The 17,189-nt window shown below is 43.5% G+C and overlaps 1 protein-coding gene across 2 annotated transcripts in view; it reads right to left on the bottom strand.

The window, feature by feature from the left end:
- Positions 1–367: 367 nt before the first annotated feature.
- caln1 (calneuron 1) overlaps positions 368–17,189 on the bottom strand; it is a 50,122-nt gene continuing 33,300 nt past the window's right edge. For both annotated transcript variants that reach the window (XM_070970854.1, XM_070970853.1), the window contains exons 5-6: positions 8,735–8,891; positions 368–3,820 (exon numbers count right to left, since the gene is read on the bottom strand). In XM_070970854.1, coding sequence (XP_070826955.1) covers positions 3,693–3,820; positions 8,735–8,891 — 285 coding nt within the window. In that variant the 3' untranslated portion in view covers positions 368–3,692. The remainder of the gene's footprint in view (positions 3,821–8,734; positions 8,892–17,189) is intronic.

Raw genomic sequence — 17,189 nt, 5'->3', positions numbered from 1 at the left:
TTTGGTTTCAAAATGAGACGTCTGCCTTCAGGAGAGCTGATCTGTGAACAGTTTGTTTGCAAACGAGTCTGCTTTTATATATGTTTTACAGCGCTAAGGTTTGCTGATAGCTTAAGGCTGATTTAGGTTCACTGTCTCAGCACAGCTCCATCATCCCAGAGCTAATGCCACCCTCTTGTGGTCTATGTGTTTATTACTGAGGTCATTGGCGGTCATGGCGTTGTACTGGACTACATTATACTGAGAGTTAACTTTCACCTCCATAATAAACAGATTTACACATTCTGTCACCAAAAACTGCTCCTGTAATAAAATGAGAATAATAAGTGACTTTATGTTAGAGTCCAGTGAAAAATAAAACATAGAGCACCGTTTAAAAAACACAGTTTTATTGCCTCAATGCTTAATTCTTTAACTTTTGTACAGATTTCCATATTTACAATTCCATAATTATTATGCCTCTAATAAATAGTACAACTGAAAGTCTCTCTCTAGTCTACATGTTTAAATATTGCACATGCAAAGTATGTATAGTGTGTGCTTGTCTAATAGATATGCTGTCTGATTAGCCATGTACAAAGTTACGGAACAGAAACACGTGGGATCTGACCACCATGCTACTGGGAGACACGACGCGGGTCCCCTCTAAAATAAGACTTCAGCAATCGAGACATGCAGCCTTTGGGCAGGGACGGAGACGGTTTGATGACAGCCAGACTGTAAGGACAGTGACCGTAACTCAGATCCAATCCCCGCCCTCGCCCCCCAAAAATAAAAGAATAATAAAAAAAAAAAATCTAATTTAAAAGGCAAAGTTCTTCTCAAAGAACAAATAAATGAGAAAACACTTTTCCAGCTAACCACTACATGGCAGCAGTGACTCGCTGTCAATTTGGTGGGACATTTCCACCAAAACTGCAAGACGGACAGATTAAGAAAAAAAAGAAAACCCAAAATTTAATCTGTGCGACTTTTTCCAGATTTAAAAAAAAAAACCAAACTCCACTAGTGTGACCTACAAGGTTTTGCAGACTGCTTTTACACAAATGAATTTTGGTGAATCATCTGTGATTGAAACCTTTCACTGGTTCAAAACCTCTTCTGCCACAGGCAAGAAATCTATTCCTAAAAATACACTGCGTTTAAATATGTTCATATACAAGTGCTGCTCTACCTGCAGTGTCGGCAGACCAAAGTCAACCTGTACATTATACACAAAAATCCTCATTTTTTAACATGTAAGATCAACAGTTGGCAGACATTGTGAACATGATGCTCTGAGAGTCCCGCCTGGCATCACATTCCCATGGTGCTTTGAGGGTGAGAAATACTCAAATACACCGTGACGGGAGAACAGCATGGACGATGTGAGCTCACTTCACCTCTAGATGGCGTTCTTGTACATAACTACAGCCCGTCTTGTCATTGCACTGGAATGGATGACAGGTACAAGAACAGGAACAAAACAGATCCTACAGATCGACATATTTCTGCCAGTTTGATCCGTGAGGGAGGAGGGAAAAGCAAGCTTCTACATCGTGTCGTCTGGTTCACCTCTGCAGAGTTCTATGGCTTTGGCAAGAAGGTCAAGAGGAAGCAGAAAGGGCCTTCGCCGCCGGCGCCTGACGTGTTTGTGATCTGCTGATCCCTGCACCTCCGTACCCGAGTGAGCAGAGTGCACTGACAGCCATGCACACACACACACACACTGTACACCTTCAACACACACTGGAGACACCAGACGTGGGATACAGTATTTACAGAAGACACTGATTTGATCGCATGCACTTGATAATATGGGTGTTTCCGACCCCCCCGCTGGGTCCACATGTGGAGATGAGAGTCGGTGCAGGAGTTCAGAGCTGCCAAGACATGTTTTTAAAAGGATTCAGAGCTGTGAGGAAGCCTACATCCACAGGTTTTTACAGAGTAGTTCAAAATGATATGATTTCTCTCTCTGTGGTTTGCACAATTAAATTAAAATAATAATTATGTAAGTCACGCACTCACTGGCTTCTTGACATTTTTGTAAAAGCGACTTAAGGAATAAAGTCACTCATAATAATTTAAGGCCGACAACCAAAAAACGAGAAACCTAATAAAAGATATTGGTGCAATCTTTGCAGAATTTTGCTTGCAAGATGGATTCAGATGCTAAACTGCGAGAGTCAAACATGGAAGGATGAAGATCCATTTTCACGATAGAACACTCAACAAATTCAGAACTAATCAAAACTCATATATTAACGTCACGTAAAAGGAAACAAATACGAGACCGAGATCACAAACAAAAAGTTGAAGTTTAGAACTTTTTTGTGCATGAAACTTAAATGGATTCAGATTTTAATTTATGATTTGTTAACTGAATTCGTGGTGACTTGAAGGACCAAAAAATAGGTAGAGCAGAGATTATATACCCTCTGCTCGCAGGCCAATTTCTCTTATTTTCACGAGGGAGCGGCCAAAACCAGATGACGTGCTGTCATGCATATTTCCAACTAGCGCTGAGTTTGAGAGCAAAAAAATGTTCAAGTATTTAAAACATCAACGTGAGATGTTAGTTAGTCCCTCAGGTTTAAAGAGCAAACGCTTCGTTTGGCGGCGGCACCGACAGACACGCAGGTAGAAATCTGCCAAGAAGCCTGAACGAATAACGGCCGCGAACTCAAGCTTTCCCAGCTGGAAAACCTCCATTTCGCTCTCCACCTACACGTTAACGCACGGCTGAATGTGACGTGATTGTTCAAACTCTTTTGGGAAATGTACGAGAACTTGCCAACTGAAGCAGAAGTAGACGAGTCAGACTGAGAGAAATGCGGGCGGTGGAATTAAATCACCTTGCAGAATCACTCCTGGAATAAATGATGGCGTGAAAGCGGTGAAAGGGCGGATTCTTTCCCTTTAACGGGACACAGAAACCTCCTCTTTGCACTCTGAACACTGCTCAGCCTGCAGGGTCCAAAGGCAAACGTTCAGCGCGTCTGCATGAATACGACAAGGCCAGAACACAAGCCTGGAGTTACCATTTAACAGTGACTCATTTGACTGCTTGGTGTTGTAGGGCTGGTGAACTGATGCCAGCACCTCATACCAGCCTACAGATGCAGCAGTTAAAAATAGAAAGTTGGAGAGCTGAAGTATCGTAGCACCATGAGAGCTCCAGGAGCTGCAGCCTGACACGTACAGATCCTTCTGCTTGAGTGGTGACGAGTTCTGCCACCATCCTACCAGGAACTATATATACGAGGGCGACTGCTTCCCTTCCTCTCCCTCCCTCTCGGGCCTGGTAGCTCATCAGACTCCTGGTTGGTGACAGATCTGCAGACACGCACGTCACATCTCGCCTGCTGGAAAAGCGAGCAGCTCTGAACTCGTGCACTCCATGTTTTTTTCACATTTTTTATTTTTTATTGCATCAGGGAAACAGACACAGCAGAGTTTTATGTGTAATGTCAGCCCTTGAGTGTCCCTGTCAGAGTAAAGGGGGAGGAGTCCTGCATGACTCCTCATGCTGGCTTCACGGTTTCATTGGACGTCGGGTGGAGAGGCGCCGCTCCTTCGATTAAGATAAATTTCAAAAATGGATTTCGTTGATGTTTATTTTCAGTGTTCTTTTCCTGTCGGTATGATATGGCCTCACCCACTGGCATGCACATGCAGGCTGGCTCGTTCCCCGCTCACGGTGGGCGCCGCTACTCCATGCCATTCCTCAACATCTGATTGGCTGCGATGAGCATGACGCTGATGATGAATGCCATAGCGAAGGCGCAGATGAGGCTCTTCCTCACGCACGTCTGGCGGTTCTTCTTTGAAGGGTGAACTGAGGAGACAAACATAAAGAAGAAAAACTTCTTCAAGGGCCAGTTTTAGAGCTGATAACACTTCTGTGCCTGACATGTGTTTGAATTTATCACTTTCTGCACCCAGAGGAGGAATATATCGAAGACAAACAGAGAGCGCGCTGAACACATCTGGAGTGATTTTTACACCGTTTACTCCTTTAGGTCACAGTCAACTGCTCCCCCCAGGGCAGAATAATGCCTTTCAAGCTTAAGTTGCACAAAATAACTGCAATAAGATCTGCTGTGTGTTTGTTTGGAGAATGAATTTAACTTAAACCAAGTGCAGAAAAGCAGTTTGAGTCATCAGAAGATGTATATTGATGCCTCGCATAGCAAAATAAACTGAGGACCTAGATCTAGTCCTACGTCTGGACCGAAGCTCATTCTCATCTATTCTTCAGACATATTAAAAGTAGAGAAAGGAAAATTGCTCATCACATACAGCTAAAGTTACACAGCCTGGAATCCAAATCTTTAAACTCGACAAGACAAAAAGCTGCCACAAAGCTCACAGTTGTCCGTCCAGCTCTGACTGGGCCATGAACCGGACAAACGCGCTGAAAAGTGAAATTTTCCACTGTGGTTGGGACTAAAGGACATAAACTTGAGGTGTGATCTCACATTAGTGTTTCCAGGCAGAATTAACGGCTCTGCCCTGGATCCCAGCTGGATGGGACACTGAGGTGAGCGAGCAGCAACAGACGGACCTCAGAAAGAAAAGGCCCAGCCAGAGTACGGGCATGAAATAAATCACACATTAGGACAGATTTAGATACTTAAATCTACTCGAATGCTAACTTTAAGTGACACATGAGGAGTACAAACAGATGTATGTCTGCTATCTGGAGGCAGGAGGTTTAAAGGAAATGGATGTTTAGGAAGCAGGTAAGATCTAATTAAAGACACCTGTTAGCTCCATTACAGGAAATATAGGCTTGAACCTGTTTGAAGCTTGAATGATATTAGCATAGCTGAAGAGTAGCATGTAGCTAAAGGTAAGTTTTAATGTTCAGTTTGTGCTGATGTAGAACTGCAGTGTGTTTAAGTACATCAATGAGGTCAGACTACATGCTAGGAAAGTGTCATTGAACGACACTAATTGTTCATTTAACACTATCAATTCTTCGCAACGCCCCGTTTGAAGACAAAACATATGAGAGCATGCAGAACTCAAGGACGTTATACAGAAATCCAAGCTGACACACACATTCACACAACAGCAGTCTAGCCTCTCTCTGTGAGATCATTTTCTGGTTCAATCAACCTCCGGCGCCAACCGGTAACTCAGCAGCTCTTCCTCCCCGCAGCGGGTCGACGGGCTGCGAGCTGCTGAGATGATTTTACCGAGCCGCGGTAATTAGGGGAGCAGGGCCAATGACCCACAGCCACGCGGCTCACACGCTCACTTGCTCTATTTTTAACTCTCAACTCAAGAAGGACTGAAGTCATCAAAAATGCTTCTTGACTGCTGTTCCAAAGAAAATGCAATGTGGAAAGTAGGACAGAGATGGCTGCATCTTTCTTCGCTTAGGCGTCATTAGTCCTCAGTCTCCACGTGAAAAGCACTATCCCACACTCTCACATCATATAAAACATGACGTGAAGGGATTGTTAACCAAACAGATTATCTAAGAGTGACATTTCAGCCAATTACCCACTGTTACGTAACTCAAAACTGAATGAATGCTGAGCTGTTAGTTGGTGTTTGTACACAAGCCACAGCCGACAAAGATATTTTAAAAACAGGAAACTTAAGCAGCAAAAGTCTGTTTTTCAGAAACGCTCGCACTCACAGTTGCAGTCTGCAGTCTCACCTGCTGAAACAGCAAAGGAAATGAAGACGCAGGTAAAAAGGTTTCACTGTCAGGCCACAGAAATCTCCCCCTCCTGAGTCAATCGCTCTGAGTCTGATTTCCTTAAATGAAGCCAAACCAAAATTCAAACTGTCGCAAAGTGTCTCAATCATCTGTAGAAATCTTCTCAGACAAACTGAAAATATCTCTCAAGCGTCTTGAATGAAGGAAAAACAGGCCTTGAAGGCTGAATGTGAGGACTGAGCCGCTAAACGTTTTTTTTTGCATTTCTATTGAGATTTCAAGCATCTATCTATAGTTGAATAAGTCAGGGTGAGTGGAGGGTGTCGATGCAAAGACCATGTGTTCAGCTGCTGGCAGACTGCGACGATGGGAGTCGAGTTGCGGTCTAGACATTAGTTCTCAGTTCAGTTGCCTGATCTTGCTGTCAGCCTCATAAAACACCTCCTCACCCGCCCAAAGCAACTACACTACTGCCAAATATCCACAAAGGATTTTCTTCAGTGGACCGCTGTGGTCATGAAGGTAATGAAGTGTACGCTGGTTTCCAGGCTGCTGAAATATGGCTGTCTACATTCACCCTGTGAAATTATACCAAAACCCTAAGCGGGATGTCTGGTGCAAAGGTACGGGGTTCATTTGTTGACCGTTCTATGGCACAGTCCCTTTTTATGCTGCTCAAAATACAAAAAGATTATTTATTTTTTCCGCCTGCAAAATTGGGAATTTTGAGTTTCAAATAATCCAGCGTTCTCCAGCTGAAACGCTTGCACTCCGGATGATTTAGCTATGCTAGGAACAGAAATGGCTATATTTTATTTGATATTATCTCAAACAGGCACGACATGAACGCACTGCTAAGATGGGGGCCCTCACACCTGTACGGCAGCTGTGACATTCATGGATGAAAGTTGATTTCCACGCCTGCGTCTGGCTGCCAGCACTCCCCCGACAGCTGCTACTCCAACATGTTTCTCTGCGCTTCACGCCATTGGTGCGTTTGCTCAGCGATGAATCAGCGCCTGGTGAACGTCTGTGGATCGGCGGTTACATTCTTTATTCTGTTGTTTTTCAGCTTCACATCATATCGATTCCAGAGTGAGGTGAAGCCAGAGGGAAATCAAGAGCCTTTTATGCTGCCTCATATATCAGCAAGCTGAAGCAATAAGTACCAGGGTAGCATGATGAATTGTACTCAGTGCGACTTGCGCTGTGACACGGCGTATTGATTTATCCATGACAGAGCACATTTTGGTGTCCCTGTGTGGCAGGTGGTGCTCGTGGACCTCGGGGCTCATAGGTATGATTGCTCCGTGTGATCCAGTGGTGGTCGGTCTTCATCATAAACCCAGAAGGCACATCATGTTGCCATTACTCCACAGCAGTTTCAAGACCCTGATAAAGTGCTGGTGCAGTCTGTCCATCGTCACTGACACCGGTCTCAGCCAAGCAAATTCTGCTGAGGACAGGTCAGATTCACAGACAGGTGGTGTCTGGGACATGAAGGGATATTTGGCTTCTGACCATCAATTTAGCCCACTGAAGAAGTTTACACAGCCTTGACTGAAGAAAGCACGAAAATGAAAGAAGCCATTCATAGAGCGTTGTAAATGTTGAAAGCACTTCAGGTGAGGACAGTCTCATTACGCAGGCTGCTCTGACATGCTGCCTTCAGGACATGAGGGAACTGGAAACTTTAAGACTCTCACATCCCAAATTCATGTGATTGGCACTGGGACAAAACAGACATCCGTGCGTTTTTTATGATAATGTGTGCTTTCAAAAAACACATCTCGTCAGTCAAGGCACACCCACAAAATCAGTAACGGCATACACGGCAAACATCCGTTTGCCATTTCTATTAGCATTAGTCAGCTCTCAAAATGTCACGAAATGGCCAGAAGGTAAAGCTTCAGACTTAAATCTCCATACTGATCTGATCTGATTTGACTTTGGATTGCAAAGACGCTGAAGATTTCCAATCACGGCTCAACGGCAGGAGGCGGCAGAAGGAGCTCAATGGGTCAAAATTAAAGCTGCAAGCAGCAGCGAGCGTCATCCAGGATTCAAAAAGGTGAGCAAAGTCACCTCAGCTAGTTTAATTTTCTTTAAAGAAGGATTGAGACCAATCACAATCTTGTTTCGCCAGCACAGATTTATGATGGCTGGACAAACAAGCTGCGGTCATTTTCCTGCTAAGCCCCCATGAAATGCTCTGATCGATGGCAGCCATTCATATTACTGAATTTAAAAAAATTAAAAATAGTGGAAAATCCATCATTGTGCACTTTTATGGTCCTTGGGTTTTTTTTTTTTTTGTAGAGCACGTTGAGCTGGACTTGTGTGTCGACTGTCAAGTCAATTGTACTGAGGGTCATGGTCTTTCCAAAAGGGCCCCCGTCTGGCCAACTGGGCTCAAATTTCTCAGGAAGCACTCGCAGATCATTGTCAGTTACTGGACCAAGTTGTGTGTTTCCAGCTCATTCCAGCTCACAGAAGAAAAGGTTCTGCCCCTTCAGGGCTTTGAACCCTTCCAAGGTTAAGACTGACCGGTGGGATGAGCATGCATGTGTTGAGAGTTATGTGTGTCCTGCACATATGTTGGTAACACAGAACTGCATTTTCAGTACTGTGGCATGCTGGAGCCCCCCAAAAACGCTGACTCACTGAGTCTGAATCCAAACCAGGTGTATGAAGATAAACCTGCTTTAAAAAGGTTTGAAATAGAGTTTGTTTGAAAGAAACGATTACATTTCCATTTTTACAGCAAGACAGTGACAAAGCCCTAGAATAGCCTCTGCTGCTGTGCATAAATCTTGGATGGCTAGTTTTGCAGAGCGAGGTCATGCATATTTTATCCTCGCCACTTCTGAACTGGTGACCAGCTGACGCTAGTCCTCACCACCAGTCCCAAATCAATAAATGAGCAGGTGTGCTGTGACTCTGCTGGCTGTACATCTCAAATTCTTCCTGACAGCAGGGAGTGCTTCCTCTCTCACTGCACACCCAACACAGCCTGTAAGTCCAACACACAGACACACACTCGTGGATGAAGTCGGCTCAGGGGCTTTCGCTCACCTCCCTCAAACTCTGTCTGGCAGTTCCCGGAGTTTTCCTTCAGGCTCTCTTCTTCGTTGGTGATGATGTTCTCAATGTCCTTCATGGTCAGGTGGTCGCGGAAGGCGTAGAACAGGATGTGTTTCAGCTCCTCCAGGGTGATCCTCTGCATGTCGAACTGCAGGAGGAGAGAGATGAGAGGATATTTTCAAAAACAGACCATTTTCCTCTCACATGAATGAACGATTGTGTGGTATTCCTGGCAGGATCCCGTATTAACTGAACAGGTGCTAACTCATGTGTACTCGAGACACAAGTCCTCTGCAAGCTTCAGTAAAACATAAATAAAAACTCCATCACACAGTCACACTAAGCTATGCAGCACAACAATCTCTGAGTTTTCACTGCCAACAGCCTGTAATAAATAATTTACATTGTAAACACAGACAAAGGCTCAACAATAAATCATCATGCATGTTCTGGTAAGTCTTCATCTCCACACACATCCCAGCAGCTCCTACCCATGTCGCTCTCATGCATTCACTTCAATCAGACTGGCGTTGATTAAATTGAATGCACTGGAGTTACAGCATGAGAGTGACTGATTTAATGTTCAGTCTGAGCATTTACACACACACATGCACACAAACTGCTTTTGTTTCAGGTGCTCAGAGAAGATGAGGACCCTGCTGGCCACTTACACCCCCTGTTTGAAAATACCCGACGCTCGAGAGCCGTAATGAAAACAGTGATTTAATTTTCTCTGTATTAGCCTGCTTAAAAGCAGCAACGCACTCAGCCAAACAGGAAAAAAAGGTGTCAGTGGCAGGAAATGAGTGAATGTAGCTGACTGAAAATGTATTAAACACCATCACAAAGTCCAGGAGCAGTTGAAAGGACTGAATTCCTCTGAATCACTCTGAACGTTGGCATCAACATGCCCCGTCATATTTATTGACTCAATGAACAACTCATCTCATCGGGCTATTGGCAAAACACTGTTTGCCGTGCACACCTGATGATTGGCTTATTATTTTCCTTTAATGATGGTTTATAGTGATAAAAAAAAGAACTGGCAAATGGGGAAATGTTCCTCTCTCCCGTTTTTAAAGCTGCTGGCATGACAGAAACCTTTAATGGCAGATTGAGTATGAGGGAAATATGCAACAACAGGGCATCGACTCAGGTGTCTGCCTCTTGATTGGCTTGATATGCTTTGGAGACACATGAACAGGTAATTTGAGGTGTCCCAATCTATCCCTGGACTACCCTCTCCTGTGCTCCCACAGTCTTAAGTACCTGTTTCAGTCCTTGCCTTCCACCCAGTGCATGCTGGGTTGGACACTCGTCCCTGCAAACCTGAACAGGGTATAGTGTGCAGAGGATGGATATGCACAGTGACAGGACAGCCCTCGCGAAATGTACAAATACAGCTATATGAAAATGGGAGCACGCTGACCCTAAATCTCAAATTTCAATCACTCTAATGGCCTGATACCAATTTAAGGACTGCAGCCTGGTGTCACAGACAAGCAATCCTGTTACAAATAAAATGGAGGGGTTTTTCTTCCTTCCTCGACCTTGTATTTTTCATCCTGGACTGAACCGCAGGATGAAGTCTCTTCCACATTTTGCAGAAACGTTAGTTGATCTAATCTGTGAGATCAAATCTATCGTTCAGTGCTGAAAAATGACAGGCCAAACTCAGAGAACTCTAACTTTTGAAATATGTTTTTTTTTCCAGGGTTTAAAAGCAGAAATACTTCCGCTCAGATCCAATAAAGCAGCCCCGGAGTGCGTTTACACAGACTGAAATGAATTTGAGAGACAAGTTGCTGATAGTCTGACTCACAGGAAGCAGGCTGGTGGAATAAGCCTGCAACTGGCCGGCTATTTCAGTCAGCGTTCTCCTCCCCTTCTCCTCTCTGCGTGTTACTATTATGCAAGGGCAACGTAGCTGCATCCTGGGCTTAGTGCCGCCTAAGATGATTGTGAACAAGCCAGAGCATTTTTTTCCCTAAAACCTGAATTTTAATGGGCTCAGCCAGACCTTTCTCCAGCAGTGGCACAGCACAAAAGCAGTGTGGAGATAGTTCTTGCTATGCAAGACTGAACTGGTGATTACAACCCTGATTACAAAGGTAATAAAAAGGTGATAATTTGACATATACTCAATTGAAAACAGTACAAAGACAATGTATTTAATGTATGGAGCGATATTTACCACTTTGTAAACACACGACAGTTTAAAGGATGTAAGGAAATGGGCTTGGTTTGGGCTTTAGTTATGAAAAACTTAGAGAAAAACACATCTTTCAATCCATTTTGATCTCAATTTGCAAATACCAGAGTGCATTTGCAGCAGTCAGCAATATTTCGATGAATGATGCTCATCTAAAGAGAGAGAGGGATAACATTTTCTGGACTTCCTGGCAAACCCACTGCGTAGATAATTACATAAATCTCTGCATAAATCACACTTGGACACACAGTAAATCACACTTAGCATCAGTGCCATTTGTTATCTCCATACCTCAGAGTGAGCTAATGAACACTCCCACCAATCAGACTTCAAATGTTAATCAGCTTCCATAAAGATTCATTATCAAAGCTAATTAAAAGTTGAGGGTCAACATCTCAAACTGCGTGCGTTGGGTCATTAATCAAAGGACAAAGTAAATGTAAATGTTGGCAGGACAAAAGTATAATAAAAGCTACATATTAATAGAGTAATAAATCACATATGCTTTAGCGAAATGTAAATTAAGAGAAGAAGAAATGATTATTTCATTTATTATGCTGGCTGCATGAATGTGCATATATGGAAACATTCAATGGGGAGTTTGCAAAGTGCATCAGATTGGATTGAGTGTTTGGCTTTGGCTAGAAAAAATGCTGCTACTGTAGGATGGAGGAGGGAAAAGTCAAATAACATATGAATCATGAATACTAATACTGCAAGAGGTACTTCTACTGCAGCTTCACTCCAACCTACTAATACTGCCACTGCTGCTCATTCATCTATTCACAGTGAATTCAATTATACAAATGTATTTTTCTTTCTTTCTTTGGTAAACATTGATATTAAATGCTCCAACTGATCCAAAACAACCAAATATATGTGACTTTTTCAGAACATGACTACAGTCAGGGAAAAAATGTGCAGTGCTGCATCAAGCTTGAGGTTTTAAACAGCTGTAATATAAATTAATCAGCCATAATATTGGTCTTGCATGACCGACTCCACTAATGCACACAAGTCTTAAAAGATTCAGGAGCTGTGATGAATGTTGATCGATGGTCGAACATTGTAGATCAAACCTTTTTGAAAACACTGCACACTGTGTGAGTATAACCGTCCATATCCATCTTACATCATCCACCACATGCAACAACATGAAACAGATGTTTTGCTTTTTCGATGAGACGTCCCACAGACGACAGTCTGTTCATTCTTCCTCTCGTCTCCCTCTGGGGAACAGAGACAGGATGAGACGCTACCTTGTCCTGAACAGACAGATCCACCTGGAACATTCCTGCAACACTAAACTTACGACCGATTCCTGTGTCACTTCTCCCAGAGAGAGACGGGTCGGCGGCCTAATTGTGTTTACTCGACCTTCGTGCAACCTTGCTGATCCTAATGACGCCATCGCTGGCGGACATCAAGAGACTGGCAGAGCTTCATTTGCCAGGGAAAAGACAGACGAGCCGCAGGACAGATTCATTCACTCTGCACTCCAGTGGCAGATAAGAAAAAGCCATTTTATTTTCTCTTTCCACATCCCATGACTTGCTGAGACTACATTCAAATTCAAGCGTGGAGTGACCTTTATCAGAGAATATGAGGGAAGAAAGGGGGTCTGTGGACCTGAAGTGACTCCTGCAGAATAAGATCTTTGGTGGGACGCCCAGTGCTACGTGACCTACAGCTTTATGTGGCCTCCCCACGCACCTTCAGTCGCGTTCTCCGCATCACGATCGTCGCAGAGGTTCATTCTGAAGTGTAATCACATGCCTCGGGCACAGGACCTTTAATGGAGGCTCTGAAAATAGCTGGAAATATCGCACAGTGCTCAGACCTGCTGTGGTTAAAGCTCATACAATAAGCAGCCCTGCAGTGAAAGACAGAATCCCAGACAGCAATGATGGAGATCTGTGCGGTTACTAAAGTCTCTCACCTCTAAAATGACTTAATCTGTGTTAATAAAGTTTCCACAACATCAATAAGACTCCAACTCTAATCTATGATGTCTGAGACGCCACTGGTCTGATGGTTCAATGGATACTGGGGCTGAATCCTAAAGAGCTGCCATTTGTTTCTTGCTGACAGGCTGATATATATTTATTCTAATGAGTGGTCAGCATCATCATTTCTTCTGATTAACAGGAAAAATACCTGTGAAAACAAATCTCTACACATGGATCTGGGTGGTAACAGACTCACTATCGCGTTGTTGTAGCGCATTCAGTGCTTTGTTAGGCTCTGTGTCTGCAGACTGTGGGAGCCTTTGATACAGGATAAATTTCCATGAGACCAGATTATAGAAGTATTATCTTACGTTATCACCTAAAATAATCTCTTCAAATGGATATCAGCAGAATTCAATAAAATCCTAATTACCATAAGCTTAATCAGCCCGAGTCCAAGGAGGTGCACCGAGGGCGATTTTCTCGCCCTGGCGGGTAAACTGTCCTTGGATGAAACCATGAACCTTCGCGATTTTGCTCAATCGATTGCACGCCTATTCTTCACACCGCAAAGTGGATTTGGGGATGAGGAAGGGGAGTCACCTTAAAGACAACTGTTCCTCTCTGCCCTCGTAAATGAGGTGTGTTCAGCTGCTCTCACACACAGGCAGCGAGGAGGTGCCAAGAGCCAGCATCCATCCATCTGCTGAGTTCAGCCCTCTGCAGCACGGCCAAATTATACAGCCACAGATAATGCTCTGCACACACTGTACAATCCAATTACATGCATTTGCTAATCTAAATTTTAACACAATGAGCTGGCAAGTATTTTGTTTTTAAATGGCAGATATATTAATGCATTTGAAGCATGCTGCAGCTGGTTCCCAAATTCATCTGAATGCACAAACCACAGCTACAGATTTTCATGACCTCTGCTCTTTTCAACAAGCCCTTAATACTGTCTTTGTTGAATATGTTGCTCTTTAAATCTGTCACTTCGCTCACTGTCACTGTCATTTCTGGAAAAGTGTGAAGTGGTGTTTAGCAGGAATCTGACTGCACCTCACTCTCTGTCACTGTTTTTCCTTTCTTATTTTTTGTGAGGCGTCCTGACAGTAACTCAAACTGATAATATAATCTGTAGATATTGTTGCTGCGCGTCTGAATAGAAGAAAGTGTGACACAGACAGAAATATTACATTCAAATTCAAGTAAATAAAGGTTTGCAAATTAACAGCACAAACTTACAATGACCAAAGACTCCCGGCAAGACCTCTGAAGCTGCTCAAATTCTGAGAGATACGTTGGTTTTCTACCATAAAAACCTATTAAGCGTCTACAGGTGAGATGAGATTTAGCTGTAAACCTTTACAATGCACACAAATGCAATTACATTGCCAGACCACGAACAAAATGCATGACAGGAAGAAAAGTTTGAAGCTGATTTGTCATCCTGGAGAGGATGACAGTTTTCTTCCCGCCAAACAAAATTGCATCCTCTTGCACTTTGAGAAGTTGCAGCTGTCAATTTAATGATTTCAACATTTGCTTTTTTTGTGCAGAGCTTGCTTGCATCACCACCCAGTCAGAAGTGGGGGGGGGGGGGGGGGGGGGGACAGTTCAATCCATCTACTGAATGTTTGTTCATGAACTCAAATGGGAGGTCGTACCCATTGTCGCTGATGGTGAAAGTTAACAGGTGGAGGTTTTGACAGCGACGAGCCTTTAAGCTCTGACCCCAGCGTCTGCTGTATGTCAGACAGTTTCTCAACCAACAATCTCTGAGCCATCACTTTTCAGGATTTGCTAACCTTTCTGTTGCACACGGTGGTGATATTTATTGCTGGTACATTTATTATTTACAAAGCAGTTTATACACGCTCTTGCATTATTCACAATACAGTATCTGAATCTGCTCCAGAGTTTTCCCATGACAACACTTCTCAGTATACGTATAAGAATATACATGTTCTCCATCTCCTACATTCGTAGCTTAGCTTTTTGCTTGGTCAACACTTCTCACATTGAAATCTTATTTTCACATAATGACTTCCTGAGCGCCTTCCTTTTGCAGCCTTAATGTATTCCACGCAGCTAAAAGCACTGACATCTGTCGACACGGTGTGAAGATTTGCTCCTCCTCATCTGTGATTACAGTGTATCAGCAACAGGATTTTACGGTGAACGTCATTCGGCTGTTAATATTAATCTGCATCAATGTCAACATATTCCAAATTGTTCTTTTTAAAGGATTAATCATTTCATAACTGACAATTATATGAGTGCAAATCACACTGTAAATGTAAAGAATAATGCATTCAAATAGGCTTTTCATAGGACATGCCACAGGTAATGAGGCCAGACTTAGTATATTCATTATCTCCTCCCCTTTTCTTGCTTAATGCTGATTCCAACACGCACACAGTCCTTTCCTTGCTAAAATGAATGCTCAGCATCTTTATTAATCTTTGCCTATCCACCCCTCTGAAAGGCCCAGAGCCTTCAGGAGAAATGTATGTCTCCATTAGCACTACGGTACCCAGCCGTCAAAGGGCAGAAGATTAATTGAGAAAAAGAAAACATAATGTGGGCCATGAGAGTCAAAACAGGTGGAAAAATGAAATGGGGCTCATACGTCAAACCAGTCAGCAGTGTGAAGTGACAGAAACATTGGCCTCACGGAGCATTGATGAAAACGGACACTGAGGAAATTAGCCAGACCTGTGCAGAGGTTGTGCCCAGCGAACACTTTAATGTAGCTGCAGTCCTGTGATCAACAAACGCCAGACGACAAACAACTTATCATGCAGTCGCACACAACTTCATCTGAAGCAGAACACTCTGATCAAAGAGGCTCAGACGAACGCTCACATCAGGTATTTAACAGTCTGTGAATCCTTCACAGAAATCTATTCGGATCTCAGCACAGAGGGTATTAGTCTCTCTTGAAGACGTTCACTCACTTAACATTCACTTTTCATTTTCTGCAAGCACAATGACACAATGTCAGCACCGGCAGCAAATCCAAACTACAGCAGGCTTTAGCTGGCTTAACTCAGAGGCAATTTGAGGAGTGTAAACAAAGGAGGGGAGCTGCCTAAAACCACTGAGAATGCTATCAATAGCCAATTACTGTTGATATGATTAATCAAGGAGAAATTACTCCCATTAACCCCTGGAGAAGAGCAGGCTAGAGGAGCTGCCTGAGGTTCATGGTCCTCATTAGTGGGATCTAGTGTATCTATATGCCCGGCCTCATGTAATTCACTGGCTCTGCTGAAGAAGAAGGGGGAACAGAAGAGGCAGAAGGAAAGACAGATAGCAAATAGAAGAATGAGTTGAAGACAGAACAAACACAGTGGGATCAAGAGGTGGAGGGAAAAACATGGGAGACCAATTTAATTCTAAGCACAATTTTTCTTGGGGGTTTAACGTTCGATTGCAGCTCGATCCAAACCTGAAAATATTCAGCACACAGTTTAATTAAGCCCAGAGGGTAGCAGCAGCAGCACTTGACAACAGGACCCACACTCAAGCCTGGAACTGATTATGTAGCATATTTCTTATCTTAAAGCAGTCGAAAGAGCACCAGATCCAGCAGGCTGGCAGAGCAGGATGGAGGTGTTGAACACCAGGCTCTAAAAGTAAGCTCATTCGCCTTCATGCACCAGTTTCCTCTGAAACATCAGCGGAGCGATGAGACTTTCTCCTTTCTTTCCAAGCAAAGGCCTGAAAACAGCATCCAGCACGAGATGCTCACCTGCTCACTCTCGTATCTGAAATTAAATCATTTTCACAGAAACGTCATATCAGATACTGTTTTAGTGTGTGGAGGACTGAGGATTCAAAGCCAGAGCTCGGCTTGTTGAGCTTCTACCGTCTCAGGAAACGCTAACGAACATGAGCAAAAGGCCAAAATCTTTTGAGGCCATACATCCATATTCTCCGTGTATCACTGCTGTCTGCAGCTCTGATGAGACTTTCAGGTACAGCTTAGAGGAAAAAAGGTTAAACCATCTGTTAGCACAGCGAGCTACGCCGTGAAATGATGCACACGGACAAACGGACCTGTCTTTTCAGTGGCATTAAGCTGACAAATGCTTGTCTCCATTCGTCTAAATAGGATTCTACACTGTGATTAGTTAGTGGATAAAAATGAAGAAGCACCCCTCTCGGAAAGAGGCATTTATTTTGATTGACAGACACATCATTAAAATTCTGGGCACCCCAGTGCACAAATGAACATGCAAGTGCATTTTAAGCTAAGCGGCTATGCAGAAAATAC

The sequence above is a fragment of the Chaetodon trifascialis genome, chromosome 9 (assembly GCF_039877785.1).
Source record: "Chaetodon trifascialis isolate fChaTrf1 chromosome 9, fChaTrf1.hap1, whole genome shotgun sequence".
Lineage (NCBI taxonomy): Eukaryota > Metazoa > Chordata > Actinopteri > Chaetodontiformes > Chaetodontidae > Chaetodon > Chaetodon trifascialis.
This window is presented reverse-complemented; position numbering and strand designations above follow the sequence as displayed.